Genomic DNA, 26,922 nt, shown 5'->3' on the forward strand with positions numbered 1-26,922 from the left:
CCTGTGAAGCCGTCTTCAGCTCCTGTCGGATTCGTTTCCCCCGAAGAAATCTTCGAAGCCGTTCGTCTGCAGGAAGGACCCAATCCCATTCCTTCTCCATAAGCCTGGAGATCGTCTTGAAGCCTTCGGAAGCCCAAGGCCTCCTGAATTCATCTCCAAGAACATGGGCTTCCCCCCAAAGAAATCTTCGAACCCTTTCATCTCCATAACACTATTCTTTAGTATTGTGCAAGAAATCCAAAAGCTACAGACCCTGTAGTGTGTCTCGAAGTCTTCGGAATTTCCAGAAGCCTTCGGAATTCCCAGAATCCCTGCTGTCACCCCACCGAGGACAAGTTTCCACTTGGAAATTATTATTATAGAATAGATAGATAGATAGATAATGTGATTACTCTTTAATTCTCAGTGTTATTACTTTTTCATTCCTTTCAACTTCCATTTCTGCCTCTTAAGACGAAATATCCTTAAGTGTCTTGATGTTCATTGTTTGCCTAGAAAAATCTCTTTCTGGCGTACTAGAAAACGATGCTACATATAGCAACAGAAAAAGCGAAAAGCGATTAAGTTTCTGTTGGAATATTTGGTACAACCTGTCACACTTCGGTAATGCTCAGATCGGTTTCATTTCCTTTCCATGTATTATTAGTAACGGTTGTCACTGGTACGTCATGTTGACCTTTGCTGTTGTGACATCAGTCACAACATTAAGTCTATGTACGTCACATCAGATTTGTCTCTTCTTTTTTTATATATATGGAGAGAGAGAGAGAGAGAGAGAGAGAGCGAGCGAGCACTGGACTCAGTGTCCCTTTTATCTCCATGTAATGACGTGTCACCAAGGTAGATGACGACTGGTGAAGCGCCCTCTCTCTCTCTCTCTCTCTCTCTCTCTCTCTCTCTCTCAATCCGTCGAATGTTGACAGTAACTAGAGAGCCATCGCCGAATACTTGGACAATGACAGCAAAGTGATTGTCGAAGAGAGAAGTCTATCAGAATCAGAAGTGTGCAAAAACTCGTCGAACCTTCTGACAACAAGCCCCTCCTTCGTATCTCTCCATGGTGAAAGGCCAAGGTCTTCTCGCCGAGGCCTTCTTACGTAGGTTGCCAATCTTTTATGCATGGCGTGTTGGTGTTGCCGACACCGTTCGGTTCTCCGCTTCACCTTGGTTTCATGTATATGTCGCGTTGCCTACATCTGGTTGTGGGAATTTTGATCGTCGAGTGTTGTATCGGTCCTTGCGAGGATGAACTAGAAATTCTGGGTGATGCAGAGAGGATATTCTCTCTCTCTCTCTCTCTCTCTCTCTCTCTCTCTCTCTCTCTCTCTCTCTCTCAAGATCAGTCTTGGTCATGACCAGGTAAAAATCGACGACCAATTATTTGTGACCTCTCTCTTTCTCCGCAGTATTGCATAACCTCCACAGCTTTTAGTTGATTGCAGTTTCTGTTTATCAGCATAGATGAAGTCTGGTAGAATTTTAGAATTTGTCTTGTTTGTTTTTGAGAAGGTAATGTGAACTGTTCACGCGATTATGAGGAGAGTATGCCTTTATGTTTTGTTTCTGAGAAGAGAATGGCAACTATGAGGCGTCTCACTCTCATTTGTAAGTTGTAAGTTTGGGATATATTTGGTTTTTCTTTGTAATACTTGGTACTACGTAATACTTGGTACTACTATGACTAAATGCTTGGGTTCGTGCTTCGAGAGCTTGTTTTATTTGTAACTGTTTTGAAATTCCGTGGTTATGTTTCATACACGTAGGTACGTTCTTGTCATGATAATCGAGAGAGAGAGACACAGAATCATTGGGTTATTTTCCTTCACATATTTTGAACAATCAGGTTTTCTCTCTTCTCTCTCTCTCTCTCTCTCGACCAGGTAATTTCGAGGATGGAACAGTGCGATAGGTAATAATGTGTCTTCAACCCAACTGCGACCCACATCAGTGGACAATCTAGGTACCAGATTCACTGCTTAGGCCAACAAAGGCAAACTGGATTTTAGGCAGTTCGCCCCCATACTTCTCTTATCGCCCATTTCGTGAATCGAACTCTATTAATTTAGTTTGACCTGAACGCGCTACCTCTGACCTACTAGGAGAGAGAGAGAGAGAGAGAGAGAGAGAGAGAGAGAGAGAGAGAGAGAGAGCTTAGTAACAAACGCCGGAAGAGAGAGGCATCTGAAGGGCCATCGAAGCAGGTGGTAGGGTCAATAGAAGAGGGTCAAGGAGGAAGGAACACAAGGAGGCATTAAGGAAATGGCCCAAGAGTACACATCGTTCCCTACTTATCCTATGGGGCCCTCTGCATCATTCTAGGTCGTTTGTATTCATGCGCTGCGATATGTGCACATTATGTAGGGGTGTATCTTGAAGGGGTACTGGTTTTGAGTTGTCATTTTGCAGTAAAGCGCTCTCATTTACATGGGAATTGTAATAAATGACATGGTAGATTAATAGTCAGTTCTGAGTAGTTATATTGACAGTTCTGGGTGTAAAATTTTGAACTTTACATTTCCTCTTAAGAATCTGTAGATCAGGAGGCTCGTCGTAAATGGGATGTGGAGTAAGTACAGTAGGTGCCACTGTTTATGAGCGTGACGGTGTTACAGTATTGTAAAGATAAGGGAGTTCATGGCGACGGGCCCAAGTGGGTTGATGATAACTGCGTAATCGAGCAAGGCTTGAGATAAGAGACGGAGTCGTAACAGCAGCATTATGTAGTAGTCTCGGTTCGCCTGTGCTCAACGGAAGAGGAGGAGGAGTAGGAAACAAGTTCACTTTGAGAGCGGAATGGTAGGGTGGCTTTCTTTTCTATTTCCAAGTAGTGTTCCTTCAGTTCAGTTGTCATGGGTTTTTGACCTCGGGGTCTGTCAGTGATGTCCATTGTCTTTTCTTTATTTCGTGGTGGCCGGGGTGCTTGGAATTCATTTATTCAGATTCTCTTCATTTCGGTTTCAGGTTGGTAGTGAAGCAGCAGTTGTAGCTGTCCTCTTTTAAGCTGTTATGTTTCGTGTTTTGGATGTTTTGCCTTATTCCCGTAACCGAATTTGAGAAACAGTAACAGGTTTAATAGCATCTTATGTGATTCCTGGACGGAGTTTTCAAATACTGGTAATACTCTCTATTTGGCACCACATGTTGAATGTCCTGGACGTGTTATTATTGGTCCTGTGTTTTTGATTTGTGAAACACTTAAATAAATTGATACAGATTAGTGTCAAGAACTGCGATAAGAGAGTGAGTCGACTGATAACTATTTTGTAATCTTGATAGGGCACGTAAAACCTGAGACAACCACACTGTTGTCTTTTCCATGTACTGTTGCTTTCAACTAGCTATGAATTTTTTCCAGTGAATTTCCTCTGGACTTCAAAATCGATGAACATTTTAGCCCATTTGACGCCAGAAACATCAATCTCTCTCTCTCTCTCTCTCTCTCTCTCTCTCATGATATTTATGTTTTTGGAGTCTGATGTTTTATCATTATTATTTTTTGAATGTTAAAGAAATGTTGAACGTGTATTGAGGGCGTCATTATTAGTACGAGACATTTGGCTTTGAATGTAATCCCACGGACGAGCTCCAGCCGCCTTAGTTTTTCCTTTTTTTAAGCAGATTTATTGAAATATAAATTACATTCAAATGCTCCTTTTGAACTTGAAGCATTTATGCATGTATGTGAAGATACAGTCGTTCAACGTGGCATACTTAGTAAGATTTCTTTTATTTATTGGAAGTAATTTGACTTTCGATGTCTTGGGTGACGTTAGGATCGCAGTGTATCAGACTCGGTGAATCAGCTACCCTCCGTAGGTAGGTGATGATCATCACAATGATGATGATGATGGTGATGAGGGGCGGGAAAGGACGTTCAACTCCACTTTGTTCCCGTGAACGCCCTTGATGATTCCCCCTTCCCCCCCTCCTGCGTTCCTCCACCTTCCACCTCCTCCGCCCATTCGTTCATATCCTCCTGTCTCTCCACATCACCTGAACCGCTACCTTAGCCGTCACTTGAGTCATCGTCGTTGTAGATAACAACACCAGGGTTACTATTCCCTGTCAATTAAACGGTTGTGTTATGCCCCTCGACTCTCCACTTCGTTATTTTATTGTTCGAGCGGTGACGGGTGCGAAGGGGATTTGTCTGTACTGGTTATAAGTCATTTTTGTGGATTGACGTGTCTTTTGTATCATCAGAATAATGATTTTTGTGGTGGTGATAATTTTTTGTGTGATTATTGTCGCCTGCAGGATTCGTTTGTACTTCTACAATTTTTGCTAAGATATTTTTTCCAAGCTCTACAATAAGTCATTGGCGAAGGTTGTCTGTACGCTTTAATGTAAATGAGAACTTTTTCTGTAGAATTGTGAACGTTTTGGACTCTGAAATTTGCCACCCGTTTGGTTAAATGTTGAATATAATTATTTTCATTATTATTCGGATATTGTAAGTGCTCTTGCTCATTTATTTCTTATTATTTACTAATAAAACTCAGTGATGTCGGGAATCGCAAAGACCATACGAGAGTTACTAAGATTCCGAATAACATGCTCACGCCACGGGCTATCTTTTCTCATCGGGCTGGTCTTCAGTGTGAAGCTCGTGGCTGTTAGTGGAAGGAGGAGGAGCTTGTCAGCGATACTGTGCGGTTCTAGTTAACTCCTTTTCATGTATTAGTATTAATTGAGTGTTTGTCGGTGAAATTGTGTAGAGACTGGGTACTTTGGGAATTATATTTGAGCGGGACTGTATGTTTAAAACGGATCACATTTCTTTTTTTTATTATGCAGGGTCTTGCTTCTTGGTGCTCCTTTTGAAATATTCATAGGTTCTGCTCTGCTAGCTGGAAGTATAGTTAATTCCCGTATAATATAAGATCTCTTCGGTAATTGATGTCATTTCCAGAATTGGCAGCTCAGCATTCAAGGAGCCTTTGATGTGCTTTCGTGTTGACATGATGTGCTTTGCTATTGACAAAATATCTCTCTTTCACTTCAAGAATTGACTGTTTTCTTTCAGGCGAACTTTGATATTCCTTTTTGACTGTGATATTTTAGTGTTTAAGTGTGTGGAGCTTCTATCAAAAGGGATCATCTATTTTTAAGCTAAGTCCACGCGAGGGAAAGATATCAAGCTGTGGTGACTGAGTCTCACTGCATGGTTTTTCATAGCAATTGTGATCGTTAATCGCTTCCCAGAACTAGTGAATGACATGCACTTGTCATTTTGATATATTTGAGAACACTTGTGCATTAAGGTTTATAGTTTTGAGATTGCAGGAGGCTTTTTTTTGTCATAGTTAAGGTAAAGATATACCAGGAAAAAAAAACCACACGGGATTGAAGATCATCTGAATTGTTGTAAGGAACCATAGGTCGGCCGTTGCAAGAGAGAGAACTCCCCTTTTCCTTCCCGTCCAAATTCGCGACGTGTTGAGAGAAGGAGGAGGAAGGCTCACAGGTAAAGGAGGAGGAGGAGGCGCACCACTTGTCTCTCGGGTCGCAGCTGGTCATCCGCACCAGCTGTGATTGCTTAAGTGTTCTTCAGCAGGTGTACATTGGCGGGTAGGCTGCTGTGAGCGCCGATGCTGGCCGCCACCCGGGGTCCCCCAGGCCCCACGCCCACACAGCCCGCCACTTCTATGCCAGAGCCACGCCCACACTCCCACAAGGTGCACCTTCAACAGGGTCCTGCTCGCTTCCACAAACCTTGGTACAATCCCCCATGGGTAAGTTCCGTTGGTCCTGTTGCCGTTGCTACGTAGAGCCTGCAACAACCAACTGCTTCTTTTACTGCTACTTCATCTACTACTACTACTGTACTACCACCACCACCACCACCACCACTACTACCATTGCTGCTACTGTTGTCGTCGGGTTAGGTCTTGGTGACCCTGGCCCTACTTCCTTCCCATTATTCCCCTCTTCTCAGTTCTCTACCCACGCGCACCTCTGGCTTTCTACTTTTGAATAAACAGTAGTGAGTAGTGTGGCAGCAACTGTGGATTAGAGGGACAAAGTGGTAACCTCTCACGCACCGTTTGCCATCTCATGCACGAGTTATAGTCTTCTTTCGAATCTTATTCAAAAAGGAGCCTCCTTTTTTGTGGCTCACACGCTTTTCCTCAAAGCTTATTTTCATATGTAGTCTTGGTTGTTTTGAGTAGTTTTTTCTGTAGCCCAGATTTCCTCGCTTTTGCGTCTTTCTGGATTTTCAAGTAAACTTGGAAACTCTCTCTCTCTCTCTCTCTCTCTCTCTCTCTCTCTCTCTCTCTCTCTCTCTCTCTCTCTCTCTCTCTCTCTCTCTCTCTCCATTATGGCTCCTCGTTAAAGCTGTGCAGTATCAATAGTTACTAGTGACTTGACACACTGTGCTGTCAGGTCATTTATCACATCTACCTGTTTTTCATGACTTCTATTGAATAATCAACTTCTTTTTTTTTCCAGCATTCTCATATCAATCTTGTATTATCTCACTGGGGTCACACCATGCACGTCTCGCACTTTCACCTGAGCACCTTGCGCTGTTTGCATGCACGTATATCTTCGCAACCGTGTCGATTCCTTTGTGCATGATGGCTGCTGCTGCTGCTGCTGCGGTGTGCCAGCCTTGACTCATTGTGAGGTTTATTCCGCACCGCTTTTATGGATCAATAAAGCAGTTCATGTTGAATTTACCGACTACTTTCAAAACGCCACCTGCTGTTGTTTTCCTCTTTGGATTATTATGAATACAGTTCACGGTAAATTCCAGATTCATTTACAGTGCATTTTTCTGTGCCTCTGTTTTGAAGGGATTAGATTTTTCATAACTGACGTTGATACTCATTCACGTACAGAACAGTTGTCTTTAAATCTCGGTTAAAACTGCTTCTGTTATTTTTTATAATAATGGTAGACACGCACACAGGCCTTTTTAATTCGTAGACAGGTTATGCTCAAGGCTTGGCAACCTTTTTTAAAAGATTGCGAGATGGTGGGTGGTGGGGAGGAGAGAAGAAAGAAAGAAGAATTTCAAAGAACAACATTTTTGATATCATTGTTAAAGAGGGAAGAACAGGGAGGCCTTTTGAGATCATTGTTGCAGAGTGCATGGGGAGAACAATGGCGCTGATTGTCGGAGGAGAGGTTGGTTGGTCGCACTTCCTCCCGCATCACCTTCCAGACACCTTGCTCACCCTGGCCTACTGCCACGGTCTTATGCATTGGGCAGAAATCTCTCTTAAGAGAGTATCTCTCTCTCTCTCTCTCTCTCTCTCTCTCTCTCTCTCTGGAAACACAACGTCAATTGTACTTTTAACATATGCATACTCTGTCCACATAGAGGGTGTTTAAGTAGTAATGGTGCTGAGGAGGATAAATGACCTTCCGCCTTTTAGAAAACAGTAAGACGATTAAATTTTTGCAATAAACAAAATGGTTATTAAACTGACGATAACTACGTTCGTCGTATTTGTGCATCCACCTACTACATCTGCCTTCAGTTAGGGTATCGGTAACCGGAGGTCATCTGACTGTTTAGGTAAGAGGATACAAAGGCTCGAATTTGATACATTCAAGGTGAATTAGATGATATCAGTGGTAGGCTCGCTCTCTCTCTCTCTCTCTCTCTGTTTGTGTGTGTGTGGTGCGCGCTATGGAGAATGGAAAATATCAGGTGAGCACCCATGTGTGTAGAGATTGCAAACTCGTGAGCAAATGCAGAAACGACTTAGTAATCTAGCTGATGTCTACTAAACCCGGATTAAAGATGTAATTTAATATATATACTTTTTGTCGGTCTTTGGGGATACCGCAGTCTATTGATGTGGGTTTGGTATCCCCATCTTAACTAAATATTGGACTTCTATAAGTTTGCGAGATGTTTTACAGTACCCGGAACTGTTATCTAAAAATTAACTTAATGAAGGCTGGTGAAGACTCTGTTCTAATCATTTATTCATATGCTGCCCTTCATGCCACCATGCGAAACAGACGTTGATTTTTGTATAATTTACAAAGTACAATTTCTTTTCTGTTTTTATTACCGTTTTCTCCTTGCCTTTTTTTCCCTTGCTCTCGTTCCATAACGGTAAATCGAAAGGATGAAATTGGAACAAAGAACTCTCACGGTAGTGGAAACGTAAGATAACGCTTGAGAAAATAATACTGTAACCTCTTTGGTGCTTTAGGGATCGAAGAAACGTAAACATAATAATATCTCAGATACCAATATCTTTCATGATTCGGAAACGTTAATATTGTTAAAGTTAATATCTAAACGCCGCACTGTTTATTGTGCTTTGCCGTGAAACGTTTTAAAACTCGTTGCACCATTCCGTGGGGATTGTGGAAGTCAGTTTAGTGGCATACTACAGTTACCACTTCACACCACCGTAAGTGAGTGGATGAGGGAGGTGCGAGTTGGCATTGGAAAGTTGAGAAAGGAAGAGCAGTTCTCGGGTAAATCAGATAGCGCCTTTGGATATATTCTTCATTGAAATATATTGAATATATAAATTTAAATTATTTGAATATATTCTTCATTTGACTGTACAAGTTTAACATCTTTAGAATTAGGTGATCTCGCATAAATTTTGTGGTTTTGTATATGCCACTTTTTTAGCATTTTTTTTTTCGCTCTATAAATGCCGCAGTCACATGCGAAGCAAAACGTGATATTTTTAAAGGTCTTGTGAAGGACAGTGCGGTATTATGTGCGCTCCCTAATGGATTGGAGGGTAAGCAGTAGGAAAGTTTTAAAGGGTTGCTGGAAGAACATTTCTGGGCTTTGCCTAACACAGGTTCCTCACTGCTGTTTGTTCAAGTGGTTTTACCCATAATCAGAGCATCAAGTAGTAGTAAGGTTCTGGCTTGAAATCTCGTTTGTACCGTTTTAGGCCCTCGTCTTGAATCACGACCATGAATGGACTGTACCGTAAGTTCAACACATTTGTTGAATTGACAAGAGTTACGGATTAATGTGAATTGTTATGGACATGCGTGGTTCACGTACTTGAAGTCAAATCGTTTTAGGCCAGAAGCAAAATCAAATAAAAGAAACCTCAGTGTATTTTCTTCGGTAAGAACACATCTCAATTCTCAGCATTGATCATCATTCTCATAATTGTGGTGGAATTGCGTGCAGCAGCGAACATCGTTTTGTGATTGAGATAATTGCGCCGGAGGTGTGGCGGAAACATGAACACGGATGTTCTTACGAGAGAAGAGAAGTAAATGGCTACTTTTTGCCACGTTACGTGGGAGGGAGTTTCTTTCTCGCCTGTGCTGGAGGTCTTTTTAGCACTCTCATGGCCGCAATACAATGTTAATGACGTTATGCGAGGAGATGCTGTCCTTACAGAATATGAGATATGCGGGTGGGGATACCACTTCGTTGGCTTTGTTGCACATTTCTTGTTTTCACATTGCTTTGTCATTGAGGGTATTTTGATATCGTTTGTAGTGAAGCATTACTTTTATCGCAAACTTATGTCACACACATACACACACCCACCACACTATATATGTGTATATATATATTGCTCTCACACACACACACACATACATATATATATATATATATATATATATATATATATATATATATATATATATATATATATATATATATATATATATATATATAATATATATGTATATCTATCTATCAGTTATCCTTTGTCTTAGTGCTGTATCTCAAATGCAGAATAGGCATATACTCACATTTAATGCGAGCATTGTTAACTGAATTTCCGACATGTGTTGTTGAACAGGAAATTTACGGTCTCTTCTTTCAAGCTATTTTCTCCGCCAAGCAAATTCATATTCCTTCGAAATAACGAAAAACCGAGATTCAGTTTATTGTATTTTTTTGTGTATGTTTTGCTGCTGCTTTTGATGATGTTTTTCTTCGTTGTCATTTCCATGACTTTTTTTCTCCTTATCAAACCATGCACCCTATGCATGACTACCGGAAGTTGTTACGTATTATTTCTGTTTCCTTGCTAAGGAACACATATATGTATATATACATATATATACACTCATATATGTATATATACATATATATACACTCACACGTAATATATATATAAACATATACATATATATATATATATATATATATATATATATATATATATATATATATATATATATATATATATATATATATATTTAAGTGTGTTTTATAAGTGTTAGATATTTTGAAGTTAAAGTTTTTCAAAGCATTAGAATAAAAAAGTAGTCAACCTTTGCTTAGCACTTTTTGCAAATAAGGATGATTGAATAACTCGTCCATTCTAGTGAGTGTGGGGCGAGGTGGAGAGTTATTGTGAAACAGTGAGAGTGAGACGTGCCATTTCTCAGCGTGCAGAGGGCTGGGGATTGTTTATTAATGACGGAAAGGGAGGACGAGTCTTCCTCCTATTCACATTTTGTCTCTCACCTGCAGCAGCACATCCGGTTATTAGCGTCAACGTCAGTAAGGCACCTTCCTCCTCTCGCTTCCTTCTCTTACCTGGCCTGTCTGTCCCTCCTTCCCCTCTCTCCTCCACTCCCCTCCCTCCCTCCCCTCTTTCCTTCCCTTACCCACATCGTGCTTCACTTCAATCTCCTGCACCTCATTGGTCCAGAAGATTCCCTCTCTCCCCTCATCTCTCTATCGCCCGTCACTCTCATGGCAAATCATCAGTTGCCTCTCTCCATTTATCAAATAGTCAAGGACTCGACAAGTACCGCCAGTATGATTGTAATATTAGGAGGGAAGTCTTTGCAGATGAAATCTCCGAATAGGATGCGATTATTTCGTCGACGGGTTTTGGTCATTGACATTTTTGTCAAGGTACCTTGGAGCTTCATCGAAGTACAGTACATTGTGGCATTAGTCGATTGGTTTTTATTAATTTCTTGAAGGTTGGTATTAAACAACCGCAAATGTCACTTTCGTCTTTTTTTCAGTTCTTTTGTTTAAAACTACCTGGTACTCGTATTTGCTGAAGGTGTTATGGCAGAATACCTTGAAACGTTCAATAATTGTGTAAGAAATATACTTGAAATCCTTAAACTTTACAAGGGCTGCTGTCGTCATCGTCATTGGGCATGAAACCAGGAACATTTTTTTTAAAGAATAATTATTTTGTGTTAGGTTCCTGTTTGATCATCTGATGACTCGACCATTCTGTTTTGTTATTGTTAAGGTGCCCATTCGTTGCATTTTGGGAGGCTTTAATCCAGGGAATAAGTATAGATCATTAAGCTTCCTTAACTTATTTGTAAAGCGTCGTTTCTGTGAGAACATGACAGAAATTAAACTCCCCAGAAGCACATAGTTCAGACTTATTCCTTAGATTGATGCAATAACAAATACCTGACTTTTCGTGACACTCACCAGCAATAACGCCCCTCCAATGCGCAGCAGATTAACAGTATAACCACAACAAAATTTCAAATAGAAGAAACCGATATAACAGGAACTTGATATGAAAGAAATTGTCCTTAAAATTCTTTTATCTAGTTTCATTTCGGTGATTATCGATGAGACATTATTCTCATTAAGTTTATGATTTAAGTTTATTTCAAACAATGAGATCTTTCGATTACTGCATAGAATTTGTTATGATTATTTTGATCTTCAAAGGACCTGTTTATATATATATATATAAACCAGGACGCAGCGTTCGTCTGGGACGCCCAAAATGAACGCTAACCGACGGCAGAGCGTCGCTTCGGTCGGTGTTGCGGTATGAGTCATCGTCGTGAGTCTGTCGAAGTATTTGGAGATTTTCAAGAATTTGCCTTTTCCGGTTAACGTGGCAATCTTTTACGGTTTACGATTAATGTCGAATTTCAGAGTCGGTGTTGCGTAAAGAAGGGATTTTGGGGGTGTTTTGTTGTTTTTGAAATGAGCGGTTTTTGAATCGAGTGTAGAACAAAGTTGTGATGAGTAATGGTGGTTAGCCTTCCTTTGTTTTAGGTTTCCTTGTCTTTCAGGTTCGTTCCAGTTATGTCTGGTGTGACTGGGATCATAATGCGGTGTTCGTAATTAACTAATGAATGTTTCCACTCCCAAGGCTCCAAAGTGAATCTCCTTGTAGCTTCTGCTTATGTTTGTCGCCCAAGGGAAGGGAAATTTAGATGAGAAAAGAGAGAGAATATTGTTGAACACCATAATCTATAATTTTAGTATGGTATACAGTAGTATGCGGATCTTGAAAATGTAAAAAATTTCTTCTTGCGTTGGTCCCTTGTACTTGAAGGTGATGCCCATTAAATGTACCGTTTAAAATTTTATGTTTTTGGTTGTCTGTGAAGGGTAAATTAACTTTTTCGTCCCACATTCAAAGACCCGTAAACGTTATCAGCGAGTAACAGCCAAAAGATCGTCCTCTACTGTAGTAGCTGCTTTGTCGTTGGTGATAAGTCCCATGGTTAAGTAGGGCTTTCTAGTGTTATCATGACTTACCCCATCACATCTGAAAGTCCCTGGCATTCATATTCATTACGTGAAAATGATCTTGAGCTCATATATTTTCGAAGGACTAGTTATACCTACAAGAAGTCGCTTGTGTAGCATTTTCAAGGCCACTGAATGGTCGTTCGAGACTTCATTGATTTGAAAATGTTATTATGCAATAGGCATTGCTGTGAGTGAAATGAAAAAGATGGCAAGTTTCTTTTTTTTTTTTGCATAACACTGGAGATGATAACGGTTTTCGAGACGGTTATATTACTCATCAGCGCATATTTAGTTATTGAGCAATTTCCGATCACTCCCCACCAATAAGGGTGTTGATTCTGGTGATAAGACTCTCTCTCTCTCTCTCTCTCTCTCTCTCTCTCTCTCTCTCTCTCTCTCTCTCTCCTCAGCTCTCTGGACTTAAGATTCCTTATATCCTCGTCATCGACTTTGACAAAAGAACAACGAATGTCTTTCCGACGTACGTCATGGACAAGGTAAAAATAATTTATGTAAAAGTATCATACCTTCCGGTTGGTCAAGGTGTGTAGTAAAGTAATTGAAATTCAGCGTTAACTCATGCCGTTATTTATTTCTTTTTTCAAAATACATCGAATGGTGATAAAGCCAATTTAAAATTTGGAGGAAACAAAGTCATCTTATTCTATAAGTGGTTTAAAAAAAATAAAAAAGATTTTCAGTTCCTTGCTTTCACTGAGAGCCACTTGAATGGTACAACATGAGAAGCTGAATTCTCCACCGACGGTTATTCAGACATCGTCTAATCGTGTCGCCTAAAAAAAAGTTCACGTAAACGAGTTAAACCTCGTCATCTCGCTAGCATACGGCCCACCTCTGCGTCATAACAACATCCTTGGGTAACATCTCAAGGCGGCAGTGCTCAGGTCTAACTGATCGCTACCTAATAACACGTGAGACTGCATATAATGTTCAGCTTGATTGCCAGTGTAATTTCTACCACCCAGAATTTGTTCTCAGTTCCCGCTCTGGCGTTCGGCGTCCCGGCAAACTGGGTTGAAACCGGCGCTTCTTATCGTCGATTGATTTGGTTGAATTGTTAAGAAACGAAGCGTATTGCATCAAGGGTGTACGAAACGTCAAAACAAGTTCTCTCTGAGATAAGGCCAACCTTCATAGTTCAAGAGACCAGCGACTTTTAAACCGACTGAGAAAAGGGGAAACTGAAAGCTTCTAAGGTCGAGCCCTCAGAATACCAACTAGAGTTGCTGAATTTAGAACGAAGCCGAATAAATTCGCTCGAAGTCGACAGTCAAGCTAGGGAAAACAAGGTGGCATAGAACATACGAAATAAGCCGCGAAGTTGTTCCTTTCTTATAAAGGCAAACATCAAAAACATATTTCCAACTCGATCTAGTACACTGTATTCAATCACGAAGGCAATGTTCCAACATTACTTTAGGTAATTGCAATTGATGGTGTAAGTTCATCCTGGAGAATCCCGTTGGGGGTCAGTGCTGTCAGTGCACCTCACGAGGTGCATTGTATGTATTCTTAAGTTTCTTTGTAGCGTCCCTTCGGCACCGAGCTTCAACCCCTTTTTCATTTCTTTATTGTACTTCCGTTCAAATTCTCTCTTTTTTTATTTTCATCTTTCCAGTCTCCTAGCAATTGTTTCACAGTGGAACTGAGAGGTTTTCCGCTTTTAAAACCTTTTTACTCTGTTTCCCTTTCAGCGTTGAATGATCTCATAGGTCCCAGCGCTAGGTCCTTGGCTTAAATTTTATATTCCATTTTTTTTTACATACAGGAGAGGGCCTCGACGAGGTCACTTTACACCCCCGCGTGGTATGTCACATTTCACTCTCTCTCTCTCTCTCTCTCTCTCTCTCTCTCTCTCTCTCTCTCTCTCTCTCTCTCTCTCAACCACAGCCAAATGGGATGCATACCCACGATTCATTTAATTTTCATTAACATTAATTCATTATGGTAAATACTACCACATTACAAATTTGTCCGGGGTTAATTTTATTAATTCTGCTTTCATTCTTGAAATAGAATTCCCTCTCAAGGGTTGATTTATTTGATACCGGAATTGTTGGTTGTTGAAGAGAGAGAGAGGGGGGCCCGCTCTGGGGGATTGGTTATAAGATTATTTTTCACGGAAAACATTAACGAGATGGTCGCGATGTCGCTTAGTGTAAGTCAATGGTGTAACTATTTTAACTGGTTCTGTATATATATACACACATATACATACTTTAGTCTTTGCCTTTTTGAAGTATTTCCTGGTCCCTTTCTGAATGTTCGAATACTGTCGTGTTGTGGGTGCGTGAGTGTATAGTTTGCCTGGATTCTCGGAATCAGACGAACATTGAGGTCCTGCTTATTATTACCATACCGACATTTAGCAACGCAGTTAGCTTTTGTCATCGGTTTTTTTTTCTTTGTTTTTAGTTAGAAATGTGCTGTATATTACTATAACATTTGGAAATAATTTAGTTATAAGGTGTGTCTTACACGCTTACAATAAATTGTCGGTATAAAACTTACACGAAAAAAACTAAGAACAAAATGCGCTTGCTTATGTTTGGGATTCTGGAATGGTTGTGTCGGGGCAGCCAAGGATCTTCGATCACTGACGTCATCACGCCAGAGCTTTGTTTGTAGAAATCTTGTTTCCCCCACAAATCCTCTTGTTTTGAACTTGAGCCTTCATCTCACCCTTCTGAGCTGGTTTGCTTTTCTTTTCATTCATTTCATTCAAGGGAACTGAATCCTCTGGGCTGTTGGAGTTCATCTCGAAATCGCTGTCCAATCGTACTGGCGAGTTGCTTTTTAACAAGTGGAGTTTAGAGTAGCAGTGGTAGTAATCGTCAGGATTTGACGTTGAAACAGCTTCCTTGTGCGTTCTATTTTGCCTTTGGTTGTGCTTGTTTATGCAAGCACGTGGAAAGTGAAACTTTGATATTTCATTTGCCACAGTCGGAAGTAGCCTGAATCCCTTGACAGGCAGTTTCTCATATTCCCCAATGTTTCCTGACCTTCACTGTATAATGACCAGTCATATCAACAATCACTTTCCTCAAAACAGCCTTGTTTGGTGGATAATCATGGTAATGTCTTTATAACTTACAGGAAGTATGTTTAATGAGTCCATGAATAGTCTCAATGTGTTGAACTTGGGATCTGTGTAATTAGGGCTCGGAGGAAGTAGAATGTTGACTAAACATGTTCCTTTACTTTAGTGCTTTCAGTGTAAACCGAAAACCTCATCTTGTACATTATTACATCTTAACTACTGGTGTGCACAGATGCCGGTGTTTTATCCTCCAGTTAAAATGCTCAAGTTTTAAGGATAAATTGCGACCGGATGTGGAGTTATTTATTACAGTTTAGAGGGAGGTGGGGGCCCATTTAAGGAGAGACCACTTTCTGTTTTCTTAGTGAAATTTTGAAAGAACTGAGAGCTGAGGGAGCCGAGTGAAAGTGGAACTTTTTGCAGGGATTCGCCATGATTTGACTTGCTGTGGTGGAAATCGTTTTTTCTACGAGTGGATGGAAGTGCAGCTCTCAGGGAATTGACAATCATGCCTCTCTCTCTCTCTCTCTCTCTCTCTCTCTCTCTCTCTCTCTCTCTACTCTCTCAGAAAGGGGGACTGATAAAATATAGAAACTTGTCAGGTTATTTATATTCCTACTCTCTCTCTCTCTCTCTCTCTCTCTCTCTCTCTCAGCATTATTGTGCGCGCATGTATAGGCTTGCTTGCTTGCTTACTTTAAAAGGGGGACTGAGAAAATAATAGAAAGTTGTCAAGTTATATATATTCCTACTTGTATTTTGGGCTGTGCTTCATAATGATTTATTAATCTTGTCTTCATCACAGATGTAGGAGAGCAAGGAGAAAATAAGTGAAACCTGTCATGGTGAATATGCAGGAATATCACGAATGTATGCTAGAAAGCGTCTCCTATTCTTAGCCACTTGTTTGATGCACCTGAAATGATTGTCAGAAGGAGAAAGGTTCGGAGAATATGTTATGCGTGGACGGAGGTTTGATTAATGCATGTAATGATCACCGAGGAATAGAAGAGATCGAGCCATTCTGATACCTAGGAGCAGATGTTTTGGCTAAGATGGATAGAGGAAAGTAGGAAGTTACTTCTTTTCGTGGCTATCCGCATTTCAGTGTTATGACAGAGGAGGTGATTACGGTGAAAAGATGGCCTTCAAATCGTGTGTGTATTGTTAGAAACTATATACACCAGAATGGAGAACTCTTGATATTTTTGTATATATGGAAAGGAATGGCATTGATGCAAAGGGCACGCTAGACGATCAATAATTTGCGCAGTTCGTAGCATTGCGCCAAAAATTTGATAGTCTAGGGAGCATATTGAAGGCTTCTTAAGCATTATTGATCTGTAAAATTGGATCATAATATTGCGTAAGAAATAGATAGAGTCGCCGTAAGGGCCTGGGGAGTGTGCTGGTAGTATGTCGTGAAATTGGCTTTTGTATTAAAATGTCCAAGTGAGGTTATTAATTTTAGGTGCCTCACACTGCTGTTCAGTTATATTGAATTAGGTTCTTCTGGTGGTTTTCGATGGATGACCGCATATGCGTCCCATGGTGCATGTTCCTTTTGAGGTATTGTGGTACCGGGTTCCAGCGTCTCATTGCAGCATTTTTCGCGTTATGGTGGCAGTATGTAAAATGAATTTGAATCTTAGCCTAAAAAGGGTGTCAGATGTACGAACATTTGAATAATAAGAGAGAGAGAGAGAGAGAGAGAGAGAGAGAGAGAGAGAGAGAGAGAGAGAGAGAGCGCATTTGACATCAGTTTTAGTACTGTTGTGGGATTGAAAGGCAAAGGTGCGTGGTGTTAATGGGTGTCGGCAGATTTGGAACTAAGCACGCTTTTGTTTTTACAAGTGTATATTATTTTTAATGTGCATACCTACACTGGATTCGGTTAAGTTCCATCGTTTTCGGTCTAGCAGATTAGGGAATGTCAAGAGATTTTTCACATGTTTGTATGTATTGTGTAGGCAGTTGCGTTGCACCCTCTCTAGTGCATTTATTTGGTTATAATTGCACGTGGATACCAAACTAGGAGGCAAGCTATAATTTGGGCTCAACTTTGATTGGACTGTTCGACGTCACCGGTAGCTTAAGCTAAAATTTTGACAGTATCCTTGCCAACTGCTGATGACACCTAAGTCTTTCACCTTTTGGTGTTTCCGTCTGCATCAAGATAGTAACAGAATGGAACTGATTTTCTACCAAAGGGCTCCCATCTGTTCTCAATAAAGATTTCCTTCTCTCTCCGGCCAGGCTTAGCTCGTATCAATCGTCAGCAGATAAAGATATAAACGAACATTGCAGATTATCTAGAGGAACCCAGAACTGTTCCCCGTGAGACGTTGATGGGACATAAACTTAATATAATTTGTTATTGTTTCATTGGGTGATACTGGAAGTTAACCTAATCAGTTCCTCCGGCGGTGGGGAGTTCCCTCAGTGGGGAATTTACCCACCTGTGCTGACATAGTTATTACTCACTGCGGTTATTGAAAGCAGTGATGATGTATCTGACTGTGGATTTCAGTGCAAGGTGCCAGACCAAGTTAGTATCAGGGTCGCTGAAATGACTGAGACAAGTGAATCGTTGGTATGTAAAGATATAAGTGAGTGTGGCCGATTTTGAATATCACTAATTGCCACAAGAAAGAGAACAGTACCGAGAACAGTTTCTTGTCCGACACTTTATCAGTGAAACCTTGTTGGTAGGACGTTGGCTTTCATTATTATTTTCTCAAAAATCGTGATAATGTTTGGTGCTAGTGACATAAGTTTGCATGTTTTCTGGAGGTAGCTTCCGCTGTTGGATAATAATGTTGGACAAGTGATAGCATATTTGAAGGATTTTGTATCCTGAATGTTTGAAGTTAATCTCGCCATTTTAGGTAAATGGGCTAAAATTTTCTAGTGTATATTTTGTCGTGTCGAAATGTCATTGCTGCCTAGCCCAAAGAACGTAGGAGAGAGAGAGAGAGAGAGAGAGAGAGAGAGAGAGAGAGAGAGAGAGAGAGAGAGAGAGAGAGGCAAGAGGCACATGCGCTCACAAGCATAACGGATTTAATTTAGATGTGTTAAAAGTGTTTTTGTCGAGTTTTCGTTCTCGTGTCATAATTTGGCAACAAGTCTCCAAGGCAACGACAGTAGACGTTGCTCGAGTGGCATTTTGATGGCAATTCTCGTGCCTGAGCCACTTACCTTCCCATTATTTCCATGGCTTGTTTTGTGATGGCTTTGTGGCGTCATCTCTGATTTGGAGACCCCCCAATTTGGCCATTTCTTGCGCTGCTAGTGTTTGGGTTGTATTTATGAAGAATGATAGTCATGGCGTGTGCCTTTGTTGTCCCAAAATGTCAAAGGTTGTCCATCACATTTATGAAATTGGAGGAGTTGAGCGAGCTTGGGGGCAAGCCTTTTTTATAGTCATTTTTGGTAACTGGAGCATCTCTCTGTTTGGTAGGGATAGCCTGTTATACTGTAAGTGATTTACCTACTTTACAACTGTTGCGCTCGTGCGTTTACACACAATGAAAAGTTGGAAACATCATCAAATGACTTGCTCTGTGTGTGTGTGTGTGTGTGTGTGCGTGTGCGCGCGCGCGCGTCTGATATTCAAAGGACAGTTTAATTATGAAAATAAAGATAATACCTCCCGAGCCATAATCAAAGGAAGTATTTCTTGTGATCATTGAACTTTTAATTTTTCTGGACATCTTATTTGTTCTTAGTCAGGAGGTAGTAAGGATAAAAGTAATGGGAATTACGACTTTGTTTTTCCCCTTGGTGCGAGTTGGTATACTGCATGACTGTGTAGTGTAAACGTCCCTTGGAAATTGATTTAAAGTGGCAATAGTGATGGAAATGGAAAAGAGGTCTCCCTTCAGCCCCTCCCCCTCTCCCTCCCCATTGCCGCCTGAACCTCGTTTTCTCCTGCCCCTCAGAAACTTTTCACATGCAAACACACACATGGGTATGGGTACAGCATATTTTGTTGCATATTTAAAGACTTACTAGGTGCACATCCGATTAAGTTGCCTTGAGTGCTTATAAATCGTACTCAGAATTAACTGTGGTTTTCTTACAAGAGCTGGTTTCTGGTTAAAAAGTGTGTCGAGGTTTTTATTCTTCTAAGACAGGTCATATCTTGATGGTGGTATCAGATTAAGTGTCGACCACTTGAAATGTTATAATTTCTCTCGCAAAAGCTGATTTGTCTCCTACTGAAGTATGAATTTAGATTGGAATGTTAAGGCTGTGTGTGCTGGTGCGCGTGTGTGCTGTTAACTCTCAGGAACACGTGCTGTGTAAAAGCGAAATACCACAAGGAAGAAATGAATCACAGTGTATATTCTGAACTAACAAATACATATACACAAATACACACCCATATATACAAATTTGAGTGTATATATATATATATATATATATATATATGTATATATATACTATATATATATATATATATATATTAATATATATATGTGGTGTGTGTAAAATTAATAAATAGATGTCTCCTAGAACAGGTTGTGCAATGAACTTGAGATGTAGTATGTATTTTGAGCGGGTGAATCACTGATAAAGGGCCAACTTACCTTGAAAGTTCGTTTTATCTTTTATTTACCTCGCCTCTCTCGACTATTATGAGGTTAAACTATAAGGGGCATTTTCTTTGGGTTGATAAGACCATAATAACGTGAATGATTGTAGATTAGCGTTTGTTTGTTTGTTTACGTCTTCGTTGTTATGTGATTACGTGATACTGGAGAGAAGCATTTCGTATAAATCGTTGATTTTCGGCATGAAATCGCACAAGTGGGTGTTGAACTCCCGCATGTAGGTAAAAGTGGATGTTTTTACATTTGTACCATCTACTTGAATTTACCTTTTTCCTAATATATATATATATAGTATATATATATATATATATATATATATATATATATATATTATTTTATTTTATTTTATTTTATTTTTTTTTTTCTTCTAACTAAGATTGTCTTGAAAAATTCAGTTTCCTAGTGGTGATAGCCCGCGCCTCCCTGCTTGCCCGGTCGTTGGAAGGTCGCAGGGCATTGTGCTGCTTCTATTCCCTGTGAGCCCAATAATGTTACTGAGAAAGAAGGCCTGGGGGAGAAGGGGGTCGCCTTGGATAGACCGGCTTCATGGCAGCCAGCAGTTGTGGTCATGTTCCATTCTCTACCCCCCTCCCCCTTCCCTCTGCTTCCCTTCCATGAACAAACCCCTCCCTCCTCCCGTGGGGAATTTGGAAGAAGGTTACAGACAGCGGGAGAAGGATAAGGAGGGGAGTAGGAGGGGGGAATGGTGGGGAGTGCAGTTGGGGAAATGAGACACTTAAGATAGATAATGTTGGTAGGATGAGTCATGCAATCTCTCTCTCTCTCTCTCTCTCTCTCTCTCTCTCTCTCTCTCTCTCTCTCTCTCTCTCTCGGGGATATTGTGTTGGAAGTGTCTGGCATCGTGTTGGAACTGTACTTTCCTCTTGGACAGCTTTCTTGCATACTGTGCTGTGGTTTTGTTTTAAAACGTGCTTTTAGTTCGCATATTCAGAACTGCAGACATTCTTTTGTACTTAGTGCTCATGGAGCCGTTGACCTGGACGCAAACACTCTTTCCTCCTGAATGCCTCTCTATCTAGCTATCTATCTATCTGTCCCCATATTAGCATTTGCGCCCCGCTGCAGTACGGAAAGCATCCTTCACTTGAAGGATCCTACGATTTTTATTTTTTTGGTTGTAAAAACATTTGAGTGTTTTTTAAGCTGAACTAACATTAATTGTGCGCGTTTGCTTATTGTGCCATGTTGTATTGAGTATAAATACTTACCCATGTTAAACCACGGTTATAATTTAACCCATGATCGCTATATTGTTGGTTGGCCATGGTTGTGGGACTAGTCGTAACTGGTTGTCATTGTTGCGTAGATTTAAGGGATATGTAAAACATTTGCGGTCTCTGCAAGTACCAAACATCACATACTTTTAAGGGTCGTGGACTTTTCATTTTGATTGCATTGGACCTGTTGAGTCTTGCTTTTTGTGTAATATAATGAAAAAAATTATAAATGTGTTTTTGTATACTTAGATAAGATGATTTCCTGAAATCTTTATTTTCTAAAATCCTGCATATGATTACAAAGTGTAAAAAGTCTTGTCAGTTTTTGTGTAGCGTTATATATTTATTTTTGGAATGTTAAATCGTAGATGGGAAGAATTCTAACGTTCATAATTAAAGGAATGTTGTTGTTGTATTGTGATATCAGTGTTTTTAATTTTCGAGCTATAGATTTGATTTGTTGGTAGGGACCACTCTCCAGTTCCCCTGTTATAACTTCTTTGTTGTTGTATTTTTATTCTAGGTGAGTGACAGCAGCAAGACTTCCAGTAAAGCGGCCGATAAGGGACACAGACCAAGGGTGAGGTATTTGGTCTCTGATAGAAAGACACTAACTTTCACATTGACATCCTCCAGCAGTCATCACCACCTTTTGCACCTCTCCTCCGCTCTCGAGTGTGTTCCTTCTCACCTTCTGATCATTACAGCGTCCTTGATCCCGAGTTCCTTTTAGCTCCTGTCCCCTAATCCCTAAGAAGATTTACCTGCTTCCTCGGCCTGCACTGCACCTTCGTCTCCATGTCCTATTCACTCTCCTCCGTCTCTTTCGTTTTAAGTTTGCCTCTACGTGTTGTGTGTGAGTGGCCAGAGGCTTAGTATGTCAGTAGTGCGGTGGAGTTTCGTGTGATACATGACTGATCATCTAGTTTTGAAGCTAGGATTCTCTCTCTCTCTCTCTCTCTCTCTCTCTCTCTCTCTCTCTCTCTCTCTCTCTCAAGCAGTTCGATATGCCGCACACCCAAGGCTTACGTCATTGCTTTAAAAAATCAATACGGAAAATGCACAATTCTCACAGGAGGGCCTCGACGAGGTAGTACCCCCAGAGGTTTTGTGGCTGTTCTGCAGGAGATATCTTTCTCACACTTTTCTCTCCCTCTCACTCATCGATTGATTTTTGTTATTTGTTTTGTTTTGTTTGCTTGGATTATGGAATCAAGTCAGTCATTCACTGATGAAATGTGTAGAAGACAGGAGACATTACAGTGTCATCTTGTGTATGTGTGTGTGTGTCTGTGTCTCTGTGTAAAGGGCAGGGGATTTGTTGGGGGGGAGGGGGGCGCATGATTTCAAGTGCACGAGCTCTCAGAGACTCTGCCGGAGAAAATGGCCAAAAGTGAAACGCCCCTTGGAGAAAGTGAAAGCGAGTTGATTATGTGCTACTCGTCAGGTGTGTGCGTGTGTGTGCATACACGTACCCAGTTTTGTCAATGTTTTAATCCCCCCCCCCTCCCTCTCCAACCTTTTTTCCCACGTTTCAAAAGGGTGTCTGTGAATAAGTGTGTGCTTTGGTTTTTATTTATTAATTGCACGTTCTCACGAGTAGCTTTTATTTCAGACTCTAGGTTTGCTTTGGTTTTAGTGTGCGTGTGAGTTTGTGCGTGTGCTTTTGCACTTTCTAAACTTATTTGAAGGTTTTTGTTCGAGCTTCTTTTCTTCCTCTCTCTCTCCTTTCCTTTTACATGCTAACCTTTTGCTTTCTACCACGATATCCATTTTGGTTCACACTCGCTTTAATTGAACTCGCATCTCTCTTCTAGAGGTCTGCAGTAGTGTCTTCTCCAACTGGATCTATGTAGCTGCAAGGTACAACTTGAAGTAATGAACAGTAACAACATAGATTGTATTGTAACTGCTAAGACATGGATCTAGAAGGGCGCTGGATCTACTTCAGGCTGAATTGCACATCTGAGTCGTATTCTTTGGATTATTTACTCAGCACTCGCACGGGAATAGCAATAACTACGCTCTCTCTCTCTCTCTCTCTCATGGGCAAAACATACGAGTATTGATATTCCCAACTCTTTTCACCGGGGGCATTGCGTAATATTTCTGGAGTTAGATTTACTTTTGCTTCATCACTGATTTTTCTACTTGTACATCTATTGCATATGTTGGCAGTAAAGTAATTTGCAGTAGATACAATGACATCGTGCACATTTTCTACAATTGCCAGACCCCATGTAGCCTTGGCGCATTTACTGTCTTAGTACTACCAAGTAGAATTCTTTTAGTCGTTTCGTAGTCCCTTTCCGTATTTTTATTAGATAAAATTGTTCTTTATATAAAATTGCTAGAATTACCTAGGCAAGTTTTTTTTTTTAAATGGGAAGTTAATAGAATGGATTAAACCAGTATGTCAATGTTCAGGAGATTCAATCTCTCTCTCTCTCTCTCTCTCTCTCTCTCTCTCTCTCTCTCTCTCTCTCTGTAAGGAGAGAGAATGTGTTGTTGAGCTTAGTGCTTTTATTGTAAAAGTGAGTCATTGTTGACGGAACCGCCCTACATTGTAGTTCATCTGTACTTGATGCGTTCGTTTGTTCGTCTTTCATGGGGTGGGTCGTGAAATATTTCCGTCACCATAATGTAAGCGAATACGGTTGTAATGCCTTGCTATTCATTGCAAGAATTCATTGAGTTTGTGAATGAAGTATTTTTTTCAGAGTAATCTGGCTTGTCAATGTAGCTCATTCAAGCTCCCGTCTCCATAAAAAAAAAAGAGTGTAATGTGTAGACGAAGTTTTCTTTGAAACCACTTCTTGTACAACCGCGAACGGTAGTTTGAACTGGTACTCACTGCCAAATTGCTAGGGGCGGCATGTTGGCGTGGGTTACAGTCGGGGAAGTTTGGTGGTTTGAGGGAGGGGGGGGTCTGAAGCAGAGATGAAAGATCGTTACGATCATCGGCCGTAGAACTCGGGCCTGTCCTCTTTTTACCTGCTCTCTCTCTCTCTCTCTCTCTCTCTCTCTCTCTCTCTCTCTCTCTCTCTCTCTCTCTCTCTCTCTCTCTCTCTCAAGTCTTAGTCGATTGTTTTCAAGGATCGTTCCAAAAAATTGAAATTTTACCTTGTACCTTGAAATTTTTTTATGACATCCTGGAATGTTTTTTAGGGCGATATCCATCAACTCCCGTGTTAGACCCTTTTAAGGTCCGTCCCTTTTCGTCCATGACTGAAACTTGAGGGCATTGTGAAACCGAGTGATCGTGGTACCCTGCCTAAGTACCACTCTTACCAGTCCACCTACCACTTAAAATTGTTAGCACCCCAGGCGTGGTCTCTATTGGTATGCGGTTCTGGCATACCGTCCAGAAGGAGCATAACGTAGCCCACCGTCATCCTCTCTCCTCCCTGAGCTTCGATGACCAAGTATCTATCCCTCTTCCTGGAAAGACTGCATGAAGCTATCTAGTTACTCGACGACGAAGGCAGCGCATTAAACGTTGCAGCTTTTATTTTTTCCAGTATCTCTCCGAAGCGATAAGTATTCTGACCCTCGACAGACGCCTCAGTAAGGAAGAATTTATTTTTTCTTTGCTCCGTGAGTGGGTGAGTTTACTAAAAAGAATGCTGTAACGTCTGGCCAATCATTATTGAGAGCTCTCCGTTAGGCGCGTAGGTTGTAGGTTTTGTGGATGACGTGGTGTGTCCCCTGGGAGGAGCTTTCCAAGAGTCCATGATTAGGCAAAGGACCCCTGATTGCATTTCCGCTTAGCGTCAGCTCCGTCATGGATGAGAGATGCATTTCATGGACGTTCCCTTTGCCATGAATTTGGCCGCGATGTTGGTTTAATATCGATAGAAAAATTTGTTGTGAATGTACTTTACAAGCGCGTGTACGGCTCGTTTATGTAAGAACGGCCAGGTTCTTCATTGGACGTCTCGAAATCCATTATGCAGCTTCGAATGAATCTGTATTGTTTAACTGACCTCGCTAGGTTTTCTCAACTAGGAAATAACTTCGAATTTCGTCACATATTCTTGTGGTTATTTAGTTTATGCATTAAAGATTTAATCGGAACCGTCAGACAGTTGTGATCCGGTTGATTTGGAGTCATTAGTTGAAATACGCTAATTAGGACGAAGAATTACATATATTTAATATATTTCTGGCTTAATATTCCCGTTCTTAGTTGAAAATTAGTACGGTGCAAAGCCAGACGGAGAGATTGTAAAGAAGTGCATTTAAAAAAAAAAAAACATTCATGAAACCAGTTATCCATTTGTAATTGCACATAGTGATAAGAAAGACGAACGTAGGGCCGGAAATGTGAAGTATGTAGGAGGTATATCATTTACAAGAAACGCTTACCATTCATGCATGTACAGGCTATGAACAGAAATGAAATTGTGAGAGTAGATAGGTAGTCGTCGTTGGTCATCTTTTTAAGATAATTTTTATTTTTTTATTTTGTCTCCTTTTTCTCTCGTATTTTTTCACATCTGGCTCTGGTATTCTCGTTTATCTGTACGTTGCCTCATGATTCCATCATCCGGGGTCCTCTTCGGAGAAAGAGGAGGCGGTGGGAATTTCCTGGCAACATTAAAGAGGCAATGCCCAAGAAGACGGATCTGGCTGTTCGCGCGCGCGCGCCTGCTTTGAGCACAGCATTGATACTGGGGCGGTCGTGTGAATTCCATTTTTATAAGGGAGGGCGGAACGTTTGCATTTTACATTGTGAAATACAAACGGACGAGTGAAAATGATTCAACATTCATCAGCGTGGGTGCGGTAGCTTAACTTCCGTTACGATAGTATGGTTTTACTGCATTTTATAGTATAGTTCCTTATCGGGAATGTGCTACATGTGGTTAACAAAATTTCTCTCAGGTATTTGTACTTAAGTATGCCTCTGTTGCATGGAAAATCAGTCTAGCGCATTTGAATTGTATTCGTTAAATTTCCGTTGGAATGAAGCAAAGAACAAACGAGGTGTTGTATCTCTTGATATTCAATGCTTTGGTAGCTCACGCATCCCACAAACTGGGCCACTAGCGTTCGATTCGCGAAACGGGTAAGGAAGAGGGAACGACATGGACGCGTTCCCTAAAATTGTAGTTGTATTATTCGGCTCTGAGAGAGAGAGAGAGAGAGAGAGGAACACCAGGTACGAGTGTTCAATTACATAATTTTTCCGGTCAAAATGGGAGGAGGTTTTGCGAGGTAATCCTCATTCATGAGATTCTCTCTCTTTCTCTGGCCCCTTGCATGGACTTCGGCGATAGATGTTCGAGTGTAGGTTGGCTCGATGAGACACATGAGAGGGGAAGGAAGGAGTGAAGCGGGGTGAGATTGATCTTGTCCATCCATACGGCTTTTGCAGTGGGAGTGTACCGTATTCGCCACTCAACCAAGGTAGGAGGCGACCTGCTCATTTCAGTTTTGTTCGAGTTGAGATGAACGATGCTCGAAGCGGACCAAGAGCGAACTCTTGGAAAAGTATGAAGGGCCCTTTTATGTTCAAAGACATCGCTTGTTTGTTTTAACTGGGCATCGGAATGGGAC

General features: G+C 40.9%; 1 protein-coding gene across 9 annotated transcripts in view; it reads left to right on the plus strand.

Annotated features, from left to right (window-relative positions):
• LOC136835532 (MAP/microtubule affinity-regulating kinase 3-like) overlaps window positions 1-26,922 on the plus strand; it is a 169,007-nt gene that overhangs the window by 62,643 nt on the left and 79,442 nt on the right. For 6 of the 9 annotated variants that reach the window (XM_067099161.1, XM_067099166.1, XM_067099163.1 and 3 more), the window contains one exon: window positions 21,884-21,940. The exons of 1 other annotated variant lie outside the window; for it this stretch is intronic. In XM_067099161.1, coding sequence (XP_066955262.1) covers window positions 21,884-21,940 — 57 coding nt within the window. Of the gene's footprint in view, window positions 1-5,026; window positions 5,736-21,883; window positions 21,941-26,922 lie in introns of all 9 variants that reach the window. 2 more of the 9 variants (XM_067099160.1, XM_067099165.1) reach the window with 2 other exon arrangements.

This window comes from Macrobrachium rosenbergii, chromosome 55 (genome assembly GCF_040412425.1).
Source record: "Macrobrachium rosenbergii isolate ZJJX-2024 chromosome 55, ASM4041242v1, whole genome shotgun sequence".
NCBI lineage: Eukaryota > Metazoa > Arthropoda > Malacostraca > Decapoda > Palaemonidae > Macrobrachium > Macrobrachium rosenbergii.